Consider the following 25,299-nt stretch of genomic DNA (forward strand, 5'->3'; position numbering starts at 1 on the left):
GAGTTCGAGACCAGCCTGGTCTACAGAGCTAGTTCCAGGACAGGCTCCAAAACCACAGAGAAACCCTGTCTCGAAAAACCAAAAAAACAAAAAAAAACAAAACAAGAGTGCTTATCATTCTTGCAGAGGACTTGAATTTGGTTCCCAGGACCCACAAGTGGCTCACAATGCTTGTAATTGAAGCTCCAGGGAATTCAGTGACCTCTTCTGGTCTCTGAGGGCTCCTGCATACACATGGTACATAGGAGCTTACACAGGCTCGCACACATACAGGTAAATAAATAAACCTTTAAATACCAAATGGACAATATGAGCTTATCGTTCAAGTGGGTGATAGCTGGTCTTGAGATGGAAAAATAAGTAGCACCAGTATGAGAAGTGGATGCCCAGTAGGTTAGCTATAGTAACCATTCCACCTTCTATGTGTCTTGTAACATGTCATATGGTTTAAACACAGGCAGTAAAACATAAGACAGAACCTTTGAGTGAGTGAGTCTGTGCTGAGCATCAGAGAATACACAGGTGATAGCTCATGCTGGTGAAGATGTGGAGTAAGGGGAACACTCCTCCATTGCTGGCCGGAGTGCAAACTTGTGCAGTCACTATGGAAATCAATGTGGTGTTTTCTAAAAAAAAAAAAAAAAAAAGGGAATTGATCTACCTCAAGACCCAGCTATAGTACTCTTGGGCATATACCCAAAGGGTGCTCCATCCTGCCACAAGGACACTTGCTCAACCGTGTTGGTTGCAACTTTATTCATAATAGTCAGAAATTGGAAACAGCCCAGATGTTCCACAACCAAATAAGGGATTGTTATATTTACACAATGGAATATTACTTTGCTGTTAAAAGCAATGACCTCATGAAATCTGCAGGCAAATGTATGGAACTGTGTGTTTCTTTGGGATTGATCGGCTGACGGACCAGGTGGGTCAGAAACTTCCATCTACAGGACTGCATAAGAAAAACAACCACAGAAGAATGGCTAAATGCGGGTTGTTTCTTCTAAAGGTAGCAGAGCCCCACTAGGCAGCATGCACCTGGCCAGCAATGATACATTTGCAAGTGGGGAAGGCATTTCCCAAGCTGCAGAGGAAGAACAGCAAGGGTTCATTACCTCTGGAGTGGAGGGGGCAGGGGGGAGAGATCTATAGCCGTATCCTGCCAGCCCCCCTTTAAGGGAGGCAGATATCTCCAGACCTTGAGTCCTTTAGCGTGAGGATATATTTTCAGTTTCTAGACAGAGTGGACAGGAGATCATGGTGGAGATGGCAAATGTAGACCCCAAAGTGTTGTGTACATTCCTAAGGTAATAGGAATGGGTGGTTCTGGAGAACAATGGTCGGAGATGGGCAATGTGGCAGGAAGGACTCAGTGTGTGAGCAGTCTTCACTCTGAGATCCCAGCAACAGGTTTTCCCCCACAGAGGCAGTTTTGCCGTTCACCCACTGCAGAGGGTAGGAATGCATGCTCAGGGCATTCTTACAGAGCTCCCTGTCAGAGATAATAAATACTAGGGCCTTCTGCTTGCTTGTTTATATTCAGTCATGATCCCCTCTGGGCAGGGCGACCTCCGTGTGTTTGGGAATATCAGTAACTATATTGCCAGAAGGTTTCTGAATTTTTGACTCTGGAAATACCTAACACTGCGATATGTATTATGACACTTTTTTTTATTATGGTAGAGGAAAGAATAATTCGTGCACTTAAAAAATAATAAGATAAAAGAGGGGCCAACTTTGCCCCCAAGCAGTTGGCTCTCTGTAGTCAGAAGTACCTAGAAGCTGTGGACTTCCCTAATGGGAGAGTTGCCAGCATCTGAAAGGCCGTGGGCAACACTGATACCGTGAGATGTCCTGGACGTGGTATGTGGCTTGGCTGGCAAGTCACTGGGAGACAAAGAAAATCGTCACTGCCCAGCTGTTCTGTGGCAAGACAGCACGCTAAATTTAAACCAATAAATAGTTGTGGAAGCAAGAGAACAGGTGGCAAATGGTCTCCGAGGCAGATGGTGCTTTTTAATATTTGTATCCGATCGTAATTGGCAATACTAGAGACAGTGTCTCCGTGCTCCCATTTCACCTTTCTCACCGGAGAGCCTTGTAAAGGCTGGGCCATGCTGTAAAATGAACTATCATTCTTAGGAGAAAAGCCATTTCAGATTCTTCGTCTCTTAGAGAAGGCATGCGGTACCTGGCTCACTTGTCCTAGCAAAAGTCTGAGCGGAACTATGGTCCAGAGACTGCAGGCCAGGATAGCCCATTCTAGAAACCCCAGGGAGGCATGCTTGCCGTGGTCCACATCCTTGACTTCTCCTCCTGTCCACGACACCCAGCCCGACTCCTAATGTTGAGACGTAATTGTGATGCCCAAGACCTTTCCCCGGAATAGGTGTTTCTATATTCTGAGACCATGAGGAACAGTGAGAAGTGAGCTAAAACCTGTTTGTGGGTGAAAGGAGAAGGTCTCTGCTCTGTTCTCCTTTCCCTGGTGACTCCTCCAGCCATCAGCCTGCATGTCTGCACTGTCAACAGAATAGACATGTCTCCAAATGAGCCTGTTGCCCTCTGCCCCAAGTGGGATTCAGGGACAGGTGGGCAACCAACAGCTCTAGATGCCACAAAGGACAGAGCAGCTCTTCCTAACCCAACAAGGACCCAGCAGGGTGCTGGATCAGGGATGTCACTGAGACCATAGATCCACAGCCTGTTCTTCATGGAGGGAGGGGTACAGGAAAAAAGGACACAGTTTTCTGATGGTGGACACACAGTCCAGAAAAGGGACAAGTTCCACAGGTATCTAGTCTATGGAGAGCAACCACAAGCTTTGGCTGTGCCCATTACACACAGAAGGAGACAACCCCATTAGAACTGAGCTTGGAGCTGGCCCCTGGCTCTTTGAGTATGGGTTGAGAACTACACAGGCACACACAAGGGCTGCAGACCTAGTGTAAAACCTTTGTCAACGTTCTCTCCACAAAGATATGTCCCTCTGGGGCTTCGGCTAACAGAACACACACACAAACACATCGCACACACACAAAAACAAACACATCACACTGTCTTCCTTGTCCAGCTGAGCTTATCCACACTGCCCTAGCACAAGATCGCACAGAGTTTGTTAAGTGGTATTCTAATTTACACCAGAGGTTTTCTATGGAGATAGAACTCGGGGCAGATGAAGACTGCAGGACCCAGCCTCTCCACATGCTGACATAACTAAAATCCATCTCCAGTAGTTGTGTGGATATCCCTAAGAGGCAAAATTGTCCTCAGTTGAGCCTCATTAACCCGAACTGTATGAAGCCTCTGAGGCATCTGGCTTTTTTACATCAAGCAACAGTCAGGCTCATCATCTGAAATGGGAATTGCCCTTCCATTACGAACAGTGCTCTCTGCAGAGACACCAAAAACCATAGGCTTCAGATAAGCTGGCATGAGGGACGGGCTGCATCAGACCTGCCTTCTCTGTCCATCTAAGCCTGACTTCTCCAGTTCCCGCCACACCAAGTCACTAAGGAATCTGTTTTCCTTCTGATCCCAGCCTGGCTCATCAGTTGCAGGGTGTCAGGAACTTCCAGGCAAACTAGCTCTCTGAAGAGTCTGCTCCTTCAGTCATTCCATGGACTCCTAAGGGTGCCTTCAAAACAGGCCTGCATCTTGATGGGTGTTTTAGTTAGAGTGTCTGTTGCTGTGATAAAAACACGGTGACCAAAAGTGCCCTGGAGAGGAAAAGGTTTATTCCAGCTTTCAACTCCCAGGTTATGGTCCATCATTGAAGGAATCGGGGTGGGAACTGAGGCCACGGAAGGGAGCTGTATATGGCTAGCTAGCCTGCTTTCCTATGACATTCAAGACCAGCAGCTCATACATGGCACTGCCCACAGCGAACTAAGAACTCCAACACTAATCATGACTCAAGAAAATGCCCCGCGGGGTTGCCCACAGGCCGATCTGGTGGGGACATTTTCTCAGTGGAGGTTCCCTCTTCCAAAATGACCTGGGTGTCTGTCAAGTTTATATAAAACTAACTAGAACAATGACAATCTGGACATCCTTCCAGCTCCCTTTAGAAGCTCAAGGCACACTTGATAAGGCTTTCGCCAGAAGTATACCCGCACCTCTTAATGACCTTCTGCAACCAGCTAGAGAAGAGACCCAGTCCAACTCAACCAAGTGGCCACACCTCCCAAAGAAGCCCTGTCTTGGGCACCCCTGTATTTCACTAAACCTGGAAAGGGAAGCCAGCCAGCAGTACAGTGTCTGGTTCTAAGATAAATTTTCATAAGCATCAGTGGATCAGGGGATTGTGGGGTTTTAGCCCATAGCTTCACACAGCAGGAATGTGGGCTTCAAACGCAGATTGCCCTAGGGTTTGTTCCCATCACATCTTAAACAATGAAATGGAAGGCAGATTTCATCCTGGGCAGTACAGTCTACCTTTACAGTTAACCCTTTAGGCTGGTAGAGGAACACGGAGATCAAAGGTCCAGTTGAAAAGGACCACATTAGATTCCCCAGAAAGAAAATCAATCACATAGGGCACAATAAAAAACTGGAACACAGGATATTTATCTTTGCCTTGTGTTTGAATGTACTTGTGCATGCATGTGTGCATATGCATGTGTATGTGCGTCTATATGCATTGCATATGCCTATACATATATGTGTGCATGGGCACGTGTCTTATCTAGTGACAGTTTCCTGTTGCTGGGAATGCAGCTATTAACGACATGGCTAAACACCTCTTATCCAAAGTGCTTTGGATGCAAGCTGTATTCAACATTTGCAAGATTTTGACATATTTATTACATATACATAAAGACATCAAGTCTAAATGTGAATTTATTCATTTTCTATAATGTAGACACAGGTTTTAGTTTATTTTATATGTTTTTTTAAAATAATTTCATGCATAAGTAAAGTTTTCCAAAGCAGAATTTTCCCACCTGTGGCATCTAATCAGTTCTGAGAGTGCTGCCTTTGGATTTGTTGATGCAGGATGCTCAGCACGTAGCCGCCTGCCTCCTGCAGACTTTCTGTGCAAGCTATACCACAGCCCAGGACCAGCTCACTAAAGCAACCAAAACTCGGGGATGGAAGATTCCAAGTTGATATTACTATCACGTTTGAAGAAACCAGCACTGCATAGGGACATGGGGCACACTGACACCAGTCGACAAGCGCAATACAGAGAGCAGTAAGCACATCATGTGGACAGCAGCAGGAAATGTGATCAGTCTGGAACCTATTCCACAATTTAGGAACACACATCTCTGAATCTCTGCACCTCGGGATGCTGAGAATCCTCAAGCTCATCCTCTCCAATTCTTCAGAAAGGCCCAACACTCTGAGCACCAATGTCTCTGGGGACATTATGACTCTTATCTCCCACCCTCACCTGGTAGGCAGGATTTTCCACATGCCCCAAGAAGCTATCTCCAATCCCATGCAGGGCTAGAGAAAGCCATGTGCAGTTCAGCAATGGGATATCACTAGCTAGGTCAGGTGATGCGTCTTGGGTGAGCCACCCTTGCTCTCTGACATGCGGCACACACACAAGGAGATGACCAAGGTCTTGGGGTCCTCAGTACCTACATGAGTTGTAAGGGGTCTTGACTCTTCACATGCACATACCATAAGCCACGTGGCACAGGCAAGCCTGGCTCCGTGGAGTCCACGTGCATGTGCATAGTCTCCCACCAAGCAAACTCCACAAAAACCCAACTGGATGCCTCTCCTGGATCTGACTTCCAACAATTCACATCATGTGCCCAGGTACAGGGAACAGGGACCAAGACACTGCGCTCATGGGCTCAGCTAACCCTGCTTCCCTAAGTTGGATTCTGGGAACAATTCATGACCTTTCTAGACGGTGTTCTGGTTCCTACCTGAGAAGGGTGTGGTCCGGAGGGGGATTCTGATGGGAGTCAATGTAAAGAAATGGCAGGGCTGCACAATGGAGGGTGAGAGGCCCCGGAGTTCCTCAGGGTCCACGGAGACCATGGCAGCGGCTGCGGCAGCGGCGGCGGCAGTGATGGTGATGGTGGGACCACTGCTGATTGGCTTAAGGCTGTTATGGCAACCACCTGTGGGAGAGAGACCAGGGTCAGTACATGGGTCACACACCCGTTTCAGATAACAGCCTCCTCAAGATGTAAGACTAGCACCGCCCCCTTCAATGACATCCTGTACCCGTTAGCACTGTCCCCAGAGTGGATCTTGTCACTCAGCATATGTGCTTCACTGTGTGATGCTTAGAGCGCCACCATTCTGAAGTCACCGGAAGGATCCCAGGACATGTACAGGGTAAGGGGAAATAGTGTCACTGTGGTACCCATGTGTGTAGGTCATTTGAAGCGACCACCAAGACTGTGCAGAAGCCCAGCCTGGTGGAGGTAGGGCACTGAGAGAATCCAGGTGGGGAGGCTTTGCAGGAAGGGGTGGGTGTAGGCCAGGGCGGGAGGGTTTCCAAAGCACTGGGATTCAGGATGCTGAGCACATGTGGAGAAATCATCACCCACGCAGGCTCTCCCAGATGCTCCAAACACAGAATCCAGGAAGGATGCCAAGGCTACAGAGAGTAAGTAACCCAGGCTGCAAACTCACTTCTAAAGATCTGCCTTACGCTCATACAACCAGTTGTCTTTGGGGGACTGACAAGGGGCTGAGCAATGGGCAGGCAGAAGGCCTGTTTTCAGGAGAACTTTCCAGAAGGAAGCACATCGTTGACACACTTCTCATCTGTTAGTTTTATGATATAGGTTGATGGATTTAAGTCAAGAGGGATGAAGAAGTGATGATTGTGTCTCAAATTTCTGCAGGTTGACCTTTATTGGGATAAGGACTCATGGTCCAAATCATTCTAGAATGGGAGAATGAGGCATCCTGGCCGCTGGGAAGAAGGACCACCAAGTACAAGAGTTCTGGGGCAGATGCTACTCCCATGAGATATGGGAGCTTTGAGGAAATTGGGAAGCAGAGAGGAGCAGAGCAGTGTGGACGGGGGTGGGATGCAGGGATGGTGAGGAGATGGGGCTGGTTGAGGACACCGGGCTAGGCAGGTAGACACCACTGGTGTGTGGAGGATGAGGTTTGCTGCAGAATGGTGGGAGGTCAGATGCCCAGGAGGTCTGCTCAGTGTTTCTGCCGTGGTCCCACACTGGCTGCCTTTTTTATAGGAACAGTCAGGGGATGGGGCAGAGTTCTGGATGCACTCAGAGACAGAGTACCGAATCTGGACCTCAGCGGAGACGTCCATAAGGGAAAGAGAAATCTGAAGGCATCTAGGAAAGTACTGGATATCATAAAGTCAGATTTTTTAAAAAAAAATGCACTCCAGACTGTGAGTGTACCGAAGTGGCAGACTCTTGGTTGATTTTCTCTCCCTGTCTTTCCATATTTACAAATTCCCTAAGAGGGACACACGCTGTCCTTTAAAATTAAACTTACAGAGCAACTAGGCAGTGGCTACAGAGCTCCCACACTGCCGGCGGCAATTCCCTTGTCATTACCACCTTCCCCAGGGTGCTGCGTGTCACCAACCATGAGCTCAGATGAACACACTGTTAACTAAAGGCCAGCTTCCCTCCCAGGGCCTCCGTCCTGGGTATGCCCTGTGAATTCTGACAGATGTAGGATGTGTTCACACAGCATTCCATGCAAGAATTTCATGACAGGAAAGTCCCACCTACTTCACCCTGCCCCTTCTGTTCCCCGCACCTACACCCAACCCCTGATCCCAAAGCAACACAGTGTGGCCTTTTACAGAACACCATGTAATGGCAGGCATCACTTGCAGCCTGTTCAGTTGCTTTCTTCCACTCAGCAATCTGCTTTGCAGTTCGCTTCCTGTCTTTGGTATGACTCGATGGCACTTTATTTATCATTGAGTAATAGTACATTATAAGGATGTGCCACAATTTATTTTCCGCTCACCTACAGAATGACGACACCTTGGTTGTTTCCACGCATGATGTGTGTAAGCACAGGCAGGCATGTGACGTGGCACACACAGAAGTCAGAAGATAGCCTCGGGTACCAGCCCTTTATTTCTACCGTGTTTGAGATAGAGCCTCTTGTTTGCCATTGCGTATGGCAGACGGATGACCCAGAAGCTCCCAGAGCACGGTGTCCTGTCTCCAGCTCCCACGTCACTGTAGGAGTGCTGGGGTTACAGGCACATGCTGCTCTGTCCAGTTTCTGGGGATTCTAAGGATCAAAATCTGATCCTCAGCTAGTGTGTGGGATAAGTCCTTTGTGCACTGAGGTACCTCTCCAGCCTGGGCTTTGCTCCAGGTCTTCTTCCTGCTACCTTCCCCACCCAGCAAGTGAGCATCCTGGCTGCCCACAGCCTTGCATGGGTTCCATGTCATCTGTATCCTGTATCTGTGTGTGGTAGACTCCCGGGGTTGTTATACACACATTTGAAATCAGTGCTATCAAGAACGTACCGCCATTATAGCAGAAGCACACCACGGACAATTAGTGAAACAGAGCAAGGGTCGTGATCTGCCTTTCTGCCCTTCTGTCTGGTGGCAGCTCCCTGGTACCCACGGTCTGACTGATAAGGGAATGTGTTGCAATCCCCCCTGTATGTTTGCTTCTATCGTAATGAGTCACAGAATCAACAGCCTCACCCTCACGTACCTTACAATATCCAATAAATCAGGACACCCAGAGAATGGAGAACTGCATAAGTGTGCCATATTGGCCTCCCCACCCCCACCACAGGTATTCCCTATTAGACGTAGCCATGTGTAAACAGCTGAACCAACATACTGATATCTTCCAGTCACCATAAAACAGTGTCAGGAGCCAAAACACTATCAGTGCTTTGGGGATATAAAGTCAGCTAACAAGAACATTTTTTAATATTCTGATATGCTTTAAGACCTATTTGAATGTTTTTTACTCAGGGTCCTTCCTGCCCTCATCTCCACCCAAGGGTTCATTTATGTTCGTTTCACTACGGCTACAGAAAATACAGCTGGAATGTAATTACACGCGTGCTCTGCTCAGTGGTCCGAAGAGATGCCAGAAGTTCAGGGGGCTGGTCAGGCATGGGGAGCCCAGGGAGACAAGGAGGATCCAATTATGAGAGCCCTCAGAAACCCACACTATAAAGCAAGGGGGCGTGGGAGAAGTAGACTAGAGGAAAGTAAAGCCCCCCAGGATTCTACAACGTGGCCCTCATCCTTATAAGACCAAAGTCTTGTCCAGTCAGGAGCTCCTGGGAACCATCCCTCCACAGTACCTAGCTCTCTACCCCACAGCATTGCCTCTTGCCCCTACCAGACCCAAGTCCTGCCCAGCCAGGTACCTGTAGGAACCAGTTGTCCAGGACACCTAACTCAGCCCCACAGTCCAGCCCCTCATGGCCATAAGGTACAACAAGAAGTGTATGCCTCTGCTCTAACTTCTCTGCAGCCCTGTCAGATTGTAGAGTTCATTGTGAGAGTTTCAGGGACCAGCCCCCCTCACAGAGAAGATGATGGAGATCCCAACAACTTCCCCTTGCAAACCCTTGCCCCACCCTCCCCTATGTCAGGGCATATAAAACCTTGAGCAGTCAAGTTCAGCTGCCCAGCAAGGGGAAGGTTCAAGTCTGCAGCTGGGCTTAGCCCTGGTCTAGACTGCTTATTATTCTGAAGGAGAAAAGAGCATAGAAAGTTGTGGTTTTCTTGATTTCCTACTCTATCAGGTGTGGATTAAAGACTCAAATATCTTCCATTGGCTGGTGCTTTTATCGATGCTTCTGAAATCAGACAGCCCTCTTAGCTGAGCTTCTACTCAGGAGTTCCTCCCATAAGGCAGATGTCCAGGCTGCAGAGCTCCCCCAGGAGACAGACTGCAGTAGGCCCAGCTAGCCGCACCTTCCCCCATCTATGAAGAAGGATTACTGACCACACACTCCAGTGCTAACCATGTAGCCTGTCAATGAAAAAACTTACTGTTAAAACATACTCCAGCAAAAGGCATCCTACTGAATGGGAGAAGATCTTCACCAACCCTGCATCAGACAAAGGTCTGATCTCCAAAATATATAAAGAACTCAAGAAACTAGACTTTAAAATTCTAATTAACTCAGTTAAAAAATGGGGCACTGAACTGAATAGAGAATTCTCAACAGAAGAAGTTCAAATGGCCAAAGACACTTAAGGTCATGTTCAACCTCCTTAGCGATCAGGGAAATGCAAATCAAAACAACTTTGATATACCTTCTTACACCTGTCAGAATGGCTAAAGTCAAAAACACCAAGGATAGCCTTTGCTGGAGAGGATGTGGAATAAGGGGACCACTCATCCATTGCTGGTGGAAACGCAAACTTGTGCAACCACTTTGGAAATCAGCGTGGTGGTTTCTCAGGAAATTGGGAATCAACCTACCTCAGGATCCAGCAATACCACTCTTGGGAATATACCCAAGAGATGCCCAATCATACTGCAAAAGCATTTGTTCAACTATGTTCATAGCTGCATTATTTGTAATAGCCAGAACCTGGAGACAACCTAAATGCTCCACAATGGAAGAATGGATGAAGAAAATGTGGAATATAATGTATTAGAGTACTACGCAGCGGTAAAAAAACAATGACATCTTGAATTTTGCATGCAAATGGATGGAAATAGAAAACACTATCTTGAGTGAGATAACCAAGACCCAAAAAGATGAATATGGTATGTACTCACTCATTTGTGGACTCTAGCCATAAACCAAAGACATTAAGCCTATAATTCACAAGCCCAGAGAAGCCAAATAACAAGGTGAACCCAAAGAAAAACATATATACATCCTCCTGGAAATTGGAAGCAAACAAGATTGCCGGGCAAAAGTTGTGAGCATGGGGGTGGGGTAAGGGTAGGGGTAAGGTTGGGGGAAGAAGAGAAGGAGAGAGAGAAGGGAGAAGGGAAGGATTGGCAAGAGCTTGGGGGAGTGGGAGGGTGGAGATGGAGGAAGGGCAGATATAGGAGCAGGGAAGAAGGGATTACATTAAGGGATCCATTTTAGAGTTGGCAAGAGACTTGCTCTATTGGGGATCCCAGGTGTCCACAGGAATATCCCCAGCTAGGTCCTTGGACAGCAGAGGAGAGGGTGCCTGAACTGTCCTTGCCCCACTATCACACTGATGATTATCTCAAATATCACCTAGAATCTTTGTCCGGGTGACGGGCAGAGATAGAGACCCTCATCAGAGCAATGGACTGAGCTCCCAAGGTCCAGTTGAAAGGCAGAAGGAGGGAGAAGATGAGCAAGGAAGTCAGGACCGTGAGGGGTTGGTCCACCTACTGAGGCAGTGTGCCTGTTCTAATGGGAACTCACCAAAGTCAGCTGGACCGGGTCTGAATGAGCATGAGATCAAATAGGACTCTGATTGTGGCTGACAATGGGGGCTGACTGAGAAGCCATTAATAAAGGCACTGGGACTTGTTTTTACGGCATGTTCTGGCTTTTTGGGACCCTAGTCTATATGGATGCACAGCTCCCTAGGCCTGGATGTAGGGGGGAGGGCCTTGGACTTCCCACAGGGCAGGGTTCCCTGCCCTCTCTCAAGTAGGGAGGGATAGGAAGGAGGGGGTGTGGGGGAGCAGGAGGGGATTGGGAGGAGGGAAGGAAGTGTAAATAATTGAATGGAAAAATAAAAAAAAATAATTAAAAAAAACATACTCCAGCAAGCTGCCAGCAGTCATGACCCTCTCAAAGCCAATGGACACCATGCTTGGGGAACCATGTCTTCATGCCTAAGACAGAGCTCACGATCTCAGCCATGTGCTGCCAGATGAAGTTTCTGAAACAAACTTGCTCTATTGTTTAAAATGAAAGTGACCTTGACTGATGGAAGAGAAAGTTACCATTAAAAAAGCAACAGATGCTGGGACAGGTGAAAGCATTTTGCAGCTAGAAAAATATGAAAACGTTTTTAATCACCACGTGATTTTTGTTGCCAAAAATCATCTGTCAACTTAAAAGCAAAATAACTAGGATTCATTAGTCTTCCCCTGAGAGACTGAAAAGATGGGTTTTTTGTTTTTTGCTTTTCACCTACATTAAGATTATTTGGCCTTATACAAAACTGAACCATCTCCCAGTGTGTTCACAAAATCAAACACCAGTGGTAACGGAAAGTTACCAATCAGCACAATGTATCTAGTGTTGGTAAGTTACAGGGAGAGAAGAGGTCCAGTCTCCCTAAGACTGGTTGAGCCCCAAGCCTCTGTGGTCCTTGACCTCAAAAATAAAAGAACCACTAAGGGGCCTACAGTAGCCACCAAACCTCCTGGCCGGGCCACATATCAGGACAGCAAGCGGGAACTACTTCGAAAGGGGGCTGTGTTTCTTATCTCTTCTGATTGCTGTGCTGCAGTGTCTGGCATAACAGCATAAAAAAGGAGGGTTTCTTTTGCTCAGTTACAGAGGGTTTGGTCCATCACATCAGGGAGGGTGTGACAGAGTAGTTACAGCACTGAAGAGGATGCAGAAAGAAGGGCGTATAGAACTGAGTCATGCCAGGGTCTAATCACCACAGACCCTGGCCCCTAGCTCCTCCAAACAGACCCTGCCTCCTCTTAGCCACTATTGTCCAGTAATACAGTCATTCTGTGAACCCACTCGGCAGTTGTCCATGCATGTATCAGAGTCCTTATAACTTAATCCAGAAGGCCCTCAGACACACACTCTAAGGGGAACCTTTACTGCCTCCGCTCCCCATCATAGTTCTCAATCTAACAGAATTCACCCTCACAATATTGGGGCACTTTGACGGATAGGTTCATAGTTCACAATACATGGGAGACGGGATGAGGCTGCTGGTAGCTTCTCCTATCTCATCTCCCAGCCCCCAGTCACAGCAGAGCATCTCTGTGCCACTCTGCACAGAGCATGGGAATGAAAGACAATGGGATAGATACAAGACATGAGGTATCACTGGATACCCACAGAGAAATGCTGCTGGCTGCCTGCTGCTTGAGAACACCAGCCAGGAAATGCATGGAGCCAAGAGAACCTGTATGCTAGCTGCTCCCCCGAGATCTGCCTCTCAGCTGAGTTTGGACTATAAGCAAGAGCGCTCAATAAACTGTGCCAACTGATAAACAATGACAGGAACTTCCTTTCCCCCAAAGGACTTCAGAAAATCCCTTAGTTGAGTAAATAAATAGTAAGATAAGATGGGTACAGCCAGATAAACCTGCTAAGCCAGCGAAGAGATAAGCCAGCAAAGCCATACCATAATGAGTAATATACAAGTCAGTGTTGTAAGAAGACCAGTAAAATGAACCAGGTGCTTCCTTAATGGCAGCATGGAGAGGGGGTAAAGGGACAGGAGTTCATGAGACACATCTGCGTATGTCCAACTGCAGCAGCTGCTGCCCTTGTCCTTGTGACTCAGGCAAGCGTAGGAGACAGTTTAGATCCTGCGACCCCAGCCCTACTTGGTTTGAAGGTTATGCGCGCCTCCATTCTTTTAACAATGCTCCTGGTAGCTGTCTTCCTTCAGTTGCATGTACTGTACACACAACCCATCTCCAAATAAAGCACCTAGAAACCTCAGAATGCCTCCATTCCCCATCTGCAATAGGCTACTTATATTCTGATCTTTGAACAAAGGTTTAAGTTTCCCCACTCCTGGTAGCAATCAATTTAGACAGTTTCTATTCACGTGTATTCCCAATGCATCCAGGTGTAAAGAAGAGAAGGGTTAATCTGGCCTGAACTGGTTTTGAGTGAGTGTACAGGAAGGCAAAACTGTGTCCTCTAGAAACCTTTTAGAGAGACCCTAGTTATCATCTTATGCATATGTATAATTGGTGTGGATATGATTAAAATTAGATGCCTTGTGGGAGGGGCCATGGGCAGTACATACACGACTAAATAGACTAAATAACCCAATCTGTCAATCAAAGTGGAGAATTCCCTTTAGAAACCAGTCTTTCCTTCCCCTTAGACCCATAACAAGGACCCTAGACTGTGCCTCAGAGCTCTGGAGTACTCTCCCTCATGTGGCCCACTGTCAATCTTAGCAGTGCCTCCTTCTGTAATTTAAACTATCATTTCTTTCTCAAAAAAAAAATATCTTTCTTCTTTTGCAAATCTGTGTGAACCTTATTTTCAGTTATTTGGCCAAGAGGCCAAAAACCCTGGGAAGGTCCACTGGAAATGCTCACTGCTGCCAGAGTTGTCAAGGCCAGCCCCCTTATCCTTGCTCTCCTACTACAGAGGAGCTGCTGGCGTGTCCTTTCTGAAGACAGTCCTCAGACACACACACAGAGGAGACCATTAAGTGCCCTACTGCGGCAGAGGAAAGCTGGGTGCCATAGCACACTTCCCTTGATAGTTATACCTGAGACAATGAGGTGCCCAGACTCTATGGGGGACATACACACTGGAATCCTGCGTATTAGCCCTGTATACACTAGCATCCCTGGCTTACTAATACTCCACTGGCCTCCGAAGTGAAGGTAAGAAGTGGGTTTTTCATGTACCCTGCAGGACTACTGCTAAGCTGTTGCTGTCCTCTGGGAACCTGCCTCAAACCCTGGAACCATTTGTGCTGAGATTTGCTTCCCTGGGACGAAATAGAGAGAAGGGAAGAATGAGAGGTCTGGAAGAGGGGGCAAGCAGGAGCTGCAGAGCCACAGACATCAGACCTAATTAGTGAGTTAAACAGCACTGCATTGAACCAGGGATGTCCCACAAGGGGTGAGCAACTGACCAGACCTTCCCATTATCTCTGGGCAGGTTCTCCAACAGGTAAGACCTCAGCTCTTGGTATCTCCTTGTCCTCTGAAATGGAGAATGCTGGCATCAAAGGCTCTAGGTGTTCTTAGGGATCATGACTACCAGTGGCTAGGGAGTAAGTGGGGTGTTAAATATTCAACATGCAAATTTTAGACAAGATGGGGCCTTGGCTACGGCGTGCCGCATCTATCAGAGAGGACACCCATATTGGGGCAAACTTTAGGATTCAGAGTTGTGGAGTGTTGGGTAAACAGCAGAATGGTGAGAGTCTCTGCCGAGTAGAGTCTGATGAGCACCAGCTGTCACCCTCTCTGCTGAGCAAAGCATTCAAAGAAATAAACAACCATTCCTTAGCCACGTCTGCTTAGCAAATGGTTTCGGCTCTGCTGGAAATCCTTCAGGCATTGCGCTACTGACTGGTAATCATTTCTGTAGAAACGACTGAGTGATGAGGATGGTGACTTCATCTGTATGGAGCATGTGCTGTGGGCTCTCGGGGTCTGGTGTGGGGCGGGGGGGGGGGGTGCTGCTAAGCCCACGGACTCACAGAAGGCATTGGGGAAGTCATCAATAGCCTCTTCCTTCCCGTTCTGTGAGAGCATCGGTTTCCTGTGCTCCTGGGAATGAGGATGTCTGTTAGGATTTAAGCCTGTTTTTATGGAAGAGTAACTACAGGTTTCCTGGGTCTATGAGACAAACTGATAGGAACCCAGCCTCCGCGTGTTTGAACTGTGGCTTAACGATGCAGCCAATATTTGCTGTTTGTTCTGGTTGTTTTCTGAAAGAGACATCTAATTCCTGGTCTCGTTACAAGTGCTGAAGGTGCCAAGGAAGCAAACCTGCAAGCTGTGCTGGACCATCTGCTGAGCTCCACAGGCAGGGCTCATCACGCAAGCCCAGTGAGATCTTGCTGGCTTTCCCAAGCACTTCCCTGTCCTCCCAGGGCTTGGAGGAGAGGGGGACCCTGATGCTCAAGGCGTCCCTTGCAAAGAACACCGTGGTTGGTAGGATGGATGACCCTTGGCCACCACTCCTTTACCTCATCTGGCTCTGTGTTCCAGTCACAGACAATGGCCTCCGAGAATGAGGGAAGCCACACTCTTGGGCAACCTCCCATCAATGGAATGACATGGGGAGGCATGGGGATGGTGTCGATGGAATTCTGGACGTCAGAGGCCTTGGCAGCCTTGCCTGGCTTAGAGACCCAAATTGTCACCTTGGTGACTTGCCTGGCCCACTGAGCACCAGTGTTCTCATTTTCTGAGAGTGCATGCTTGAGCCTCCAAACATGGGGAAGTCTCAAAGGCAATGTCCTATTGTCCCAGTTTCTGCAACCCTATGAGACACCAAGGCTATAGAGTGCCCTTTAATGGTATCTACTTCCAACTAACAGTTTGTCTGGGTAGGATATCCTTTCAAAGCAAATGTACCCAGAAGAAGCATTTTGCTAGCTAGTCACTGAAATTTACACACCGGAAGTCACATTAAACAAGAATCTGGAGGGGGGTGTAGGTGGGAGGGGGACCAGGGTTGGCCTGGAATGGCAATGCAATACTGAACATACACAGGTGTCCACAGCCAGATGGGTGGACCCCAGATATCTCCTGAGCAAGATCCTTATACTGGGACACAGTGCTCACAGCCACATGGACTATCTCCTAGATGCCTTGATCATTAATGATTCCTCCAATACCACATGTCATGTGCCACAGACATAGAACAAGTCAGGTTCTGATGACACTGCCTGTCTTCCCCAGGCTGGCATATCTACTGGTGCCCAGGGAGCTGAGAACTGCTCCAAACGGAGGTCTCCTCTTCGCAGGAGTGCTGCCTGGGCCTTATCCCCCAGGGCCCATAGAACTCTAGGACTCAGTAATGGCTCACAGGGCCAACTAGAAGTGGGCTAGGGTATGGGTGCAATACAACCAAAAGCCCCCCGCTCGGGTACCCAGGGAAGAAACAGTGATGTCAGGGCTCACCTTAAATGAGAGTCAGTGATCAGGGAAACACATTCCCAGGCTTTCCAAACAACAAGAAACTTGGTGAAGAATGTGAGGCAGGAAGAAGCCTTCCTTCTTGAATCTCCTGCTTCTTTTCCTTCTGCTCCCTATGGATCGAAGATAAGCCTATTCTAATATTTAGAGCCTCAGAGAAAGGATACACTGTTCCCATGTGCAGCTAAGGAGGGAAGGCATCTCATAGCTGGTTTGTCCAGAGACATTGGAAATAGTCTAGCAAATGCCATTTCTAAAATCACCCGCATTCCATCCTATGAATGGATCATTCAATTTCTTCCAGTGATGTTCAACATGAAGAACAGAAAACCCATCTTCTGGGGCTATACTTGCCCAGGACAAGACAGTCAAGCATCTTCCCACTGTTCATGCTCAGTACAGACTGAAGTGGAGGTAGAGAAGTTCATGAGGGTATGCCTTGTGATACTTTTTACCATTCTGTCCCTGAAAGGATTCTGAGAGTGACTTCTGGTTCCATCTGCAGGAATATCATACCCATGCACACCACCTGCTTTGCAATGGGCTGGTTTAAGCCAGCTGTATTTCATTCAAAACCTTAGGAGAAACCAGCTCACTTACTTGTGGTTATTATTTGTTGTGGGACAATGGTCTTGTATCCTGTAAAGATTTGTCACTTGTATTGGTTTAAGGAACACTGATGGGCCAGTAGCCAGGCAGGAAGTATAGGCAGGGTGACCAAAATATGAGAATTCTGGAAAGAGGAAAGGGTCAGTCTGCAGTCATCACCCAGGCTCAAAGGATGCAAGATGAGAATGCCTCACTGATAAAAAGGTATCAAGCCAAGTGACTAACACAGACAAAAATGATGGGTTAATGTAAGATGTAGGAATTAGTTAATAAGAAAGCCTGAGCTAACAGGCCAACCAGTTTATATTTAATGTAAGCCTCTGGTGTTTCTTTGGTACTGAACAGCTGTGGGACCAGACAGGACAGAAACCTCTGTCAACAATTATTATCTTTTAGATAGGGACTCATCATGTTCTTTGGTTGACCTCAAGCACCTGGTCCTAGGTAATTCTACTGCTTCAGCATCCTGAGGAGCTGGGGTTTCAGGCCCACTCCACAATGTCTGACTCATACTGCATTATCTGAATACACACCCTAAATTGCCAAGCCTCCTCCTAAATAGGATCAGCACCTGCCTGGCCCCAACATTTCTCATGTTTTGTTAGTTTTTCCAGTGGACCTAAGCACTAGCTGGATGAGATTTTTTTTTTCCAGTGGTGTCACCACTCAGTCCTGGTGGCAAAGGTGGACAAGCTTTCAGTTACCGTCCTTTAGTCCAATCTGGATTGCTATCTTAGGTGGCATCTGGTATGCTCGGGAGTTCAGAGAGGAGTCCAAGGTGCTGTGGGAACTCCTTCAACCAATAGCTTTTAAGAGACTGACTCACTTTGGGCGTGGTCTCATGTACTATAAATGCAGATATAAAAGGGTGTATGAGCCCCTTGGCTGCTGAATTCAATTTCAGTTCCCCTGTGCACGCAGAAGACTGCCGATCACTACTCTTTCAGTGAGTTTACCCCTTAACCTTTGTTATGATCCATTCTGGGCTAGTGTGGAACTGCTTTGTACCTCAACTTTGTTGCAGCTGTTGTGGTACAAAACACAACAATGTGTTATCTACCAAGAACATCAAGCAGGGGCCTGTGATAGACTCTTTCTTCAGGGTCATTGCCTCCCAAACCCATGGGAGGAAAGGTCTTCTCCCAGCTCAGCAGTGAAGGGCCAAAGCCAGGACTAATCCTGTCCCCACCCCCAGAGCACCAAGACCATCTTCCATGAGTCTCCTCTTAGAGTCTGTAGTTAAAAGTCATAACTTTGATGGGCATGTCTAGTGAAGAAATTGATGGCTTGAGTTCAAAGCCCCACAGGCTCCTGCCTTTACAAGCAGTTCCACCTCCATAGCTCCCACTGGATAGAAACTATAACACCTAATCTCCAAGTCACCACACCACACCACACACACACACACACACACACACACACACACACACATCACACGCGCGTACGCATGCCCACACGCTGCTCTTGGGCCCCAGCAATGTTGACACTAGAAGACAAGTTATTTAATCCCAGGAAGGTGGAGAATCCACTTAGCTCTTTTTTTGTCACTTTACAAATACTAATTTATTATTATTGTATGATTTCATATAACTTGGTACACAATAATTTGAATATTCGTTTTATTAAACTAGAGATTAATTACAGTACTCCACAGAACAAATTGCTGCTAAAATCAGTAGTCTGAACATCCTCAGTGCTGTAATGAATTGAGTAGGAGGAGGGATGAAGCCAAAGCAGCAAATACTCTTCCTACGAAATAATGGCGGCTTCATGTTAACTTTGCTAAGTACTGTTCCAGGGACCACCTGGCCAATACCCATGGTGGCAAAGTCTTTCTGGAATGTGGAAGTGAACCCACCACAGGAAGGAGCTTGGAGAGCAAAAGCCTAGGCTCAGGTACCCAGTAGAATGAAAACAGTGACAGCATCCAGGCCACCAGGCACTCTGGCTGTACTAGCGTCTAGGATTTCTAAAGACCCCTTGTCTTCCCCAGATTCACCATTCCCCACCCACGGACATGTTCCTGTCTTAGGCACTTAAAACTATGTGTTAATGGGAGACATTTGTCTTCTAAACAAGACATTGGGCAAGTAACTTTAGTAGGTTAAAAAGGTCATGCAGTTTTCCCAACCCTAAGTTTCCTTCCCCATGCCACATCCTAAGAAGGGCTTTACTTTGAAGGGTATGGCAGTACCAACCCTGCTCAGCCCCAACAGAGTCCATGTCTGTGGACTAAGAGAGCATCTTCTATGGAATGTGATGATTCTGACCAAAGGCACATCTGTCATACTAGAGAATGGATGTATTCATACAGGTACAGCAGGCTGACTCTATTCTTAGCATACATGGGCATGGCTGGGGGCAGGAGGTAGTAGTCCTGACCTTGGGTGCAAAACAGAATCCTATTAGTTTGCAGCACGGAAACATTTGGCACAAAGTTTGTCACAGGTTCAGAGACTGGATGCAGCTGTTTCCTCATTCCATGTGCACACAATTGACGCTCACCTCTTACCTGCCTCGTAATACCCCATGGCAGTAATAAAGCCCCGGAAATTATTCTCAGTCACGACTTTCTCTTCAGAGACACATTTAGGCAGCAATGCAATCAACCAGCCAATGGTTTTCAGGAACTTTCCTGCTTTGCCGTGCTGATCTTCGTTATGAAATTAAGATGATTGAATGCTTCATAATTGAGATACCAAATATGCTTTTCTCTCCAGCACCTGCCTGCGTGGCTCCTGCTACTGAGCCTCCCCAGGTGAACGTGGGAGGTTGTTTGCATTCAAGGCTTGAGGACTTGGATCCGGATGAACTTGTCCGTCGTGATGGATGACTGTATACCTAAAAACCCCAAACACTTTTACAGAAATTAGCCTCTAGACCAGGACACTATGTACAGCCCCCACCCAGTGAAGACATGGAAAAATATGAAGACAGAAATTGCCAGAAGAGCTTTCTCATCCTCGCAGCTGCTATGGTGGGTCGGGCTGGCTTCCATTGCAGTTGCTATGAACCTATGTTCTGTGTGAGGAGCAACTGACAATAGAGAAGTCAGGGCATTGGTGGGGCTGAGGACAGCCATGGCCTTGCTGAGCCAGGAGCTGTGAGTTTCTAGAGGGCCCTCCTCCTGCAGATACGCCTGGCCTAGGTGGGTTGAATCAGTTGTGTCTCTGAGGAGCTGTCGGCTCCTGTATCCGCAGAATGAGTTTCAATCCTTGAGAATGTGGCTGAACCTCAGAAGACACCTGGAGCCTCTTCAAGGTCTAAAGATCTGTAGAGTCCATCCTGGGGACCTCAGAAATGAGCCAAAGGCATGTCTTGGGGCAGTGCGGCATGCCTAGCGTACTAGCAGCTCCCGTCACTTCAGCCACACAGACAGACAGCAGAAAAACTCCTGTAGGCCAGTGAGGCTTATCCCCAACCTGAGTCACCCAAGAAGCTCCCTGACTCCTGCTTGTGTTCACACCAGTCAACTTGGGTGCACGCATGCACACACACACACACACACACACACACACACACACACACACACGGGGTGGGGGGATCCCTGTTCTTTGTATGACTTTCATGTGGCCACCTGTGTCCCAGCTCTCTACACTTCAACAGCCAAGAGGGACTTTGAGTCAGGCCCTTCTGGGAGAGTCAGGGCCACCAGTCTGTTCGTCTTCTGGTGCAAAGCAAAGATGTTTCATGGCCAAGCCTGCCACCTCACCTTCCTCTTCCTGCTCCATATTCGTATCTTGACCTTTCAGAGGCAGTCCCCAAATGCCATTTAAAACGTAATCGCTGTGGTCCTCTGCAAGAATTTGCTTCCCTTGCCTCCGTCAGAGCCTGGACGCATCCTGGCAATCACAGCTTTCTACCCTCAGCAGACGCTAGCCTTCCCTCTTTCAGTGCACACTGGAAAATTCCAGACTCTGCTTCCAACCAAACTCAGTCCTCCTTTCAGGAAACCGAAGAACAAGAATGGCCATCCTGTGCAAATTTCCCAGCAACGAGCCGTGGGAAACGCTCTCTGTTCTGCCACCTGAGGGAATCCACCGGCAGGCACCCATCTGTCTCTGCTGTATACAATGAAGGTACAGACTCATCCAGAAAAAAAAAAAAGAGATTTGAGTGTCATTTCCAGTTTGAAAAAGCCTGCTGTGCTGTGGAAGGAGAAGATTTTTTTTTTTTTTTGCCTCAAAGGAAAAAGTGCCATGTTGTTTATATAAAGGCATTTGTGTCCGCACAGGTGAGACCTAAGGTCACCAGACAATTACAGCCAACAACCAGTGCAGTTTGCCCCCAGGGATACACTCCTCTGCCACCATGCCTGTGGTTCAAAGGTGGGCACACCTTGAAGATAGGGAGTCTCGGTGTAACCTGGGCACCTCCCAATCCTGTGGATAGGGATCTACGGTAGGTATTCTCACTCCTAAAGCCACTCTGAGCAAATTCACCCAACTCTGTCCCCGGAGCACACAACAGAGCCAGATATTTGGTTCCTAAGCTTTGAAGTTCCTCAGACGTCCATTTGAAGTCACGTTCTTGGGAATTCAAAGAATAGAATTAAGGGAACCAGAACCGTAGCACGAAGGCATTTTAGAATCTAACATTATTTTTGAGATTTCTGATTCAGTTCCTTCTGAAAATGTGCTGTGGTTCACAATGTCTGATTGGGAGAGGGGAGTGATCTCCCCGCCCCCCACCAGAAGCCAATGAGAGCAGCCTGACTGAAACACCTGGAGGCTGAGCCTCCTCGACTCCAAAATCTCACTGAGAGTTTGTCAGTCCACGATTACAAGCTAATACCATGCAATACTAATTAAGATTAACTCAGTGGTAAGACACAGAATGCAGACAGCTGTGTTTGCTTTGTTATTCCTTCATCCCCAGCAAGCTACCATTCCTAGCACCTTTTGGAGGTGCTTAGCCTGGACGTTGGCTTTGATTATTGAGTGACTATCTGTCATGCCTTAATAACCCTAAGCACTTCCCAAGCCCCAAAGAGTCAACAACATATCAGACATCCCTCCAAGGCCTCGCTCACACCCCTTACCTATGGGGCACTCAAAGAAGAAAAAAGTGGGATGGCTAAAAAAAATATTCTATTTTCATAAGGTATCGCTTCCTGGGTCTATATTCCATGCAGGTCTCAGAACTAACTTTCCAACAAATTAAAGCTCTGGTAATCGCATCCATCCAGAAGCGTCTATGCACCTGCGTACCTGGCTGTGCGCCAGGCTGTCAACGCCATATAATTTGAGGGTATATAATTTGAGACAAGAATGTATTCTCTGCTGGAAGAATATTTCTTACTATACAATTTAGAGATAAGAGCACACAGGCCACTGAAATGACTGTTCTTTTCAGGAAAAATAAAAAACCCAGCTCAACTAGGATCCATTTTTCACCAGAGCTCTGAGCTAGACTCCCCGGGGTGTCTCTGCAACCAGTGGAAAGCGCCTCTGGATGGAAGGCAAGGCCAAGGCCACTGAAAGTGAGCCTAATTGCAAGGATTTCGCTTCTTTCCATCTCCCTGGTGTCCACAGGTGGTGGCAGGTCTGCCTTGAGGGCAAAGGCAGAAGAAGCCATTGGAGTCTGCAGGAGCTATTGGCTCTTAGAAGCAAGCTGGAGCTGCTTCCTTGGGAGAGGGTTTTCTGGCCCAGGGCTGGTACTGCCCTGCAGTTCTACAAGTGAGGACCTTTAGATGAAGGAATAAGCAACCAGCCAGGCAGAGTTCAAAACAAGCAAAGCAAGGAGGGAGCTACAGTGAGTCAGCCAAACAATAAGAAGAAATCCGTCGCCCGCATCTACGGGGATGTCGGAAGTTCACAGGCAGAATATCAAGTGGCTGTGCATGAGTGTTTTTAGGAGCGCAAGGGTCAAGACAATGAAACAAAGAGTGATGAAGGGCTGGTTTGTGTTTGTGTTTTGTTTTGTTTCTAAGATTATGGGATTTCTAGAGATGAAAAATGTTAACTGTTGGAATCTAAAGCCTCTCAGGTAATTGACACAGGAGATTCTGTGTAGATGAAGAAAAACTTAGCAACTGTAAAACACACCCTAAGAAGTTACCTAACTAAGCCCAGAGAAGAATGTGGAATATTCTCACACACTTAAATGAACGCATGTCATTGTGATTGGTTTAATAAAGAATCTGACTAGCCAATAGCTGGGCAGAATAAAGTAAGGGGGAGAACGAAAATGAGAACGCTAGGAAAAAGAAGGGCATAGTCAGAGGAGTCACCCGCAGGCACAGAGAGAAGAAAGATGGGCATGCTGTACTGAGAAAAGGCACCAAGCCATATGGCAATGCATAGATAAGAAATATAGGTTAATTTAAAATGTAAGAGTTAGCTAGGAACAAGCCTGAGTTATTGACCGAACATTTGTAATTAATATAAGCCTCAGTGTGTTTATTTGGGAGATGCCAGTAGGACAGAAACTTCTACCAACAGAAGAAAGATCAGTCATTTGAAAGGAAAATGAAGAGAGAGGGAATTTAGAATAACAAAGTTTAAATCCCTTACCAACATTTTAGAGGGCAAATGGGGGTGGAGGGGGGGGGGGAGTAACAATTGAATGATGTCCCAGAAATGGTAAGAGACAAAAAGAAATTCCACAAAAGAACCATGTGTAAATTGGATGGGCTTTTAAAAGGGCCACATCCAGGTAAAACCATAAAGTCAGTGGCAAAGTCTTTAAAACACCAGAGAGCACAGGCAGACGGGCTGCATACAACAACAGTTATACTGATGGAAACCCTCAGCAGAGATCGCAGACGGACAGGCTGCACACAGAAGTTAGACTAATGGACACCCTCAGCAGGGTTACACTCAAGTCACAAAACACTGAGAAAATAGATTCCCAGAGTAAGAAAAACAAACTCCAGCAAGAAAAAAAATATTCTTTGAAAATAAGGGGAAATATTTTCCTGATGAGACAATATTGGCTATTTTACTACTAGCTGGCCTTCGTCAAAAGTGTCTTAAACAGGTCTATTAATAAAACACTTTTGGAAACACCATCTGAGAAACCTAAATATTTATCCAGTAGAGAATACCAGTAATAATCATTTCTACAAAAAAGTTAATGTCCAGCATAATCCATAAGTTGGGTCCTCAATAAAATGGACATTGCAGTAAGAATTGTCACAGTGTCCTTCTCCTGTTCAACAAAGATGAGGGAAGCAGCAAGGTCCTCAACATGAGGCTCTTTGAGTTATGTACTTATGACATAATTTTTAATTTTTTAATAATAAAGATATATAAATTATGAATAATAGAGGATAATGAAAACTTCAAATGACTACTAAGTTAACAACAAAATGTAAGCTATGAGAAGGGAGATTAGAAAATTGAGAAGAAACCAAAGTAAAAAGCAATAAGGTCATAGCAATCTCCCAACGATCAATATTCATTATAATACTAATTGGCTAACTGGCTAGCTAAAAGATAGATTGCTAATTAAGAAAAAATTTCAGCTATTTAATGTCAAAAATACTCATTTTAGTTCTGAGAACACATGAAGTTGACAGCAATAATCGGAAGCAATATAGGTTTCTATAAGAAGAGTGTCTGGGAGGGCAAAGGGTCTGTGTAGAAGCAAACAGAACAGTATCGCCATATGCCAAGTGATTTCACAATGGAAAGAATAGGAAGGAAAATTCGGAATAAATCTATGGTCACTAAACACACGTGGGACACTGTCAAAATAGCTAACCCAGGAGCGGAGCTTGAGACCTTGCCTATCATGCCACAACAACTAGCCTGCCTTTCGCAAACATTTTTAAAAGGAAAAAAATGCAGTCAAAACACAATGACAAGGTGAAGGAGGTTAGAGGGGACTGATCTGAGGGATTCTGGCTGCAGGAAGGCTATCTTTGATAAGAAAAAATAGTTCTCATGGACATTCTGACAACTTGTACACCCAGCATATGGAAAACATTTGTTGTGCAGTTCATAAACATGACCA

General features: G+C 46.7%; 1 protein-coding gene across 1 annotated transcript in view; it reads right to left on the minus strand.

Moving 5' to 3' along the window:
- Positions 1 to 25,299, minus strand: part of Tcerg1l (transcription elongation regulator 1 like) — a 180,600-nt gene that overhangs the window by 128,022 nt on the left and 27,279 nt on the right. The window contains exon 7 of the mRNA XM_005351432.2: positions 5,892 to 6,089. Coding sequence (XP_005351489.2) covers positions 5,892 to 6,089 — 198 coding nt within the window. The remainder of the gene's footprint in view (positions 1 to 5,891; positions 6,090 to 25,299) is intronic.

This window comes from Microtus ochrogaster, chromosome 8 (assembly GCF_000317375.1).
Source record: "Microtus ochrogaster isolate Prairie Vole_2 chromosome 8, MicOch1.0, whole genome shotgun sequence".
In the NCBI taxonomy this organism is placed as follows: Eukaryota; Metazoa; Chordata; class Mammalia; order Rodentia; family Cricetidae; genus Microtus; species Microtus ochrogaster.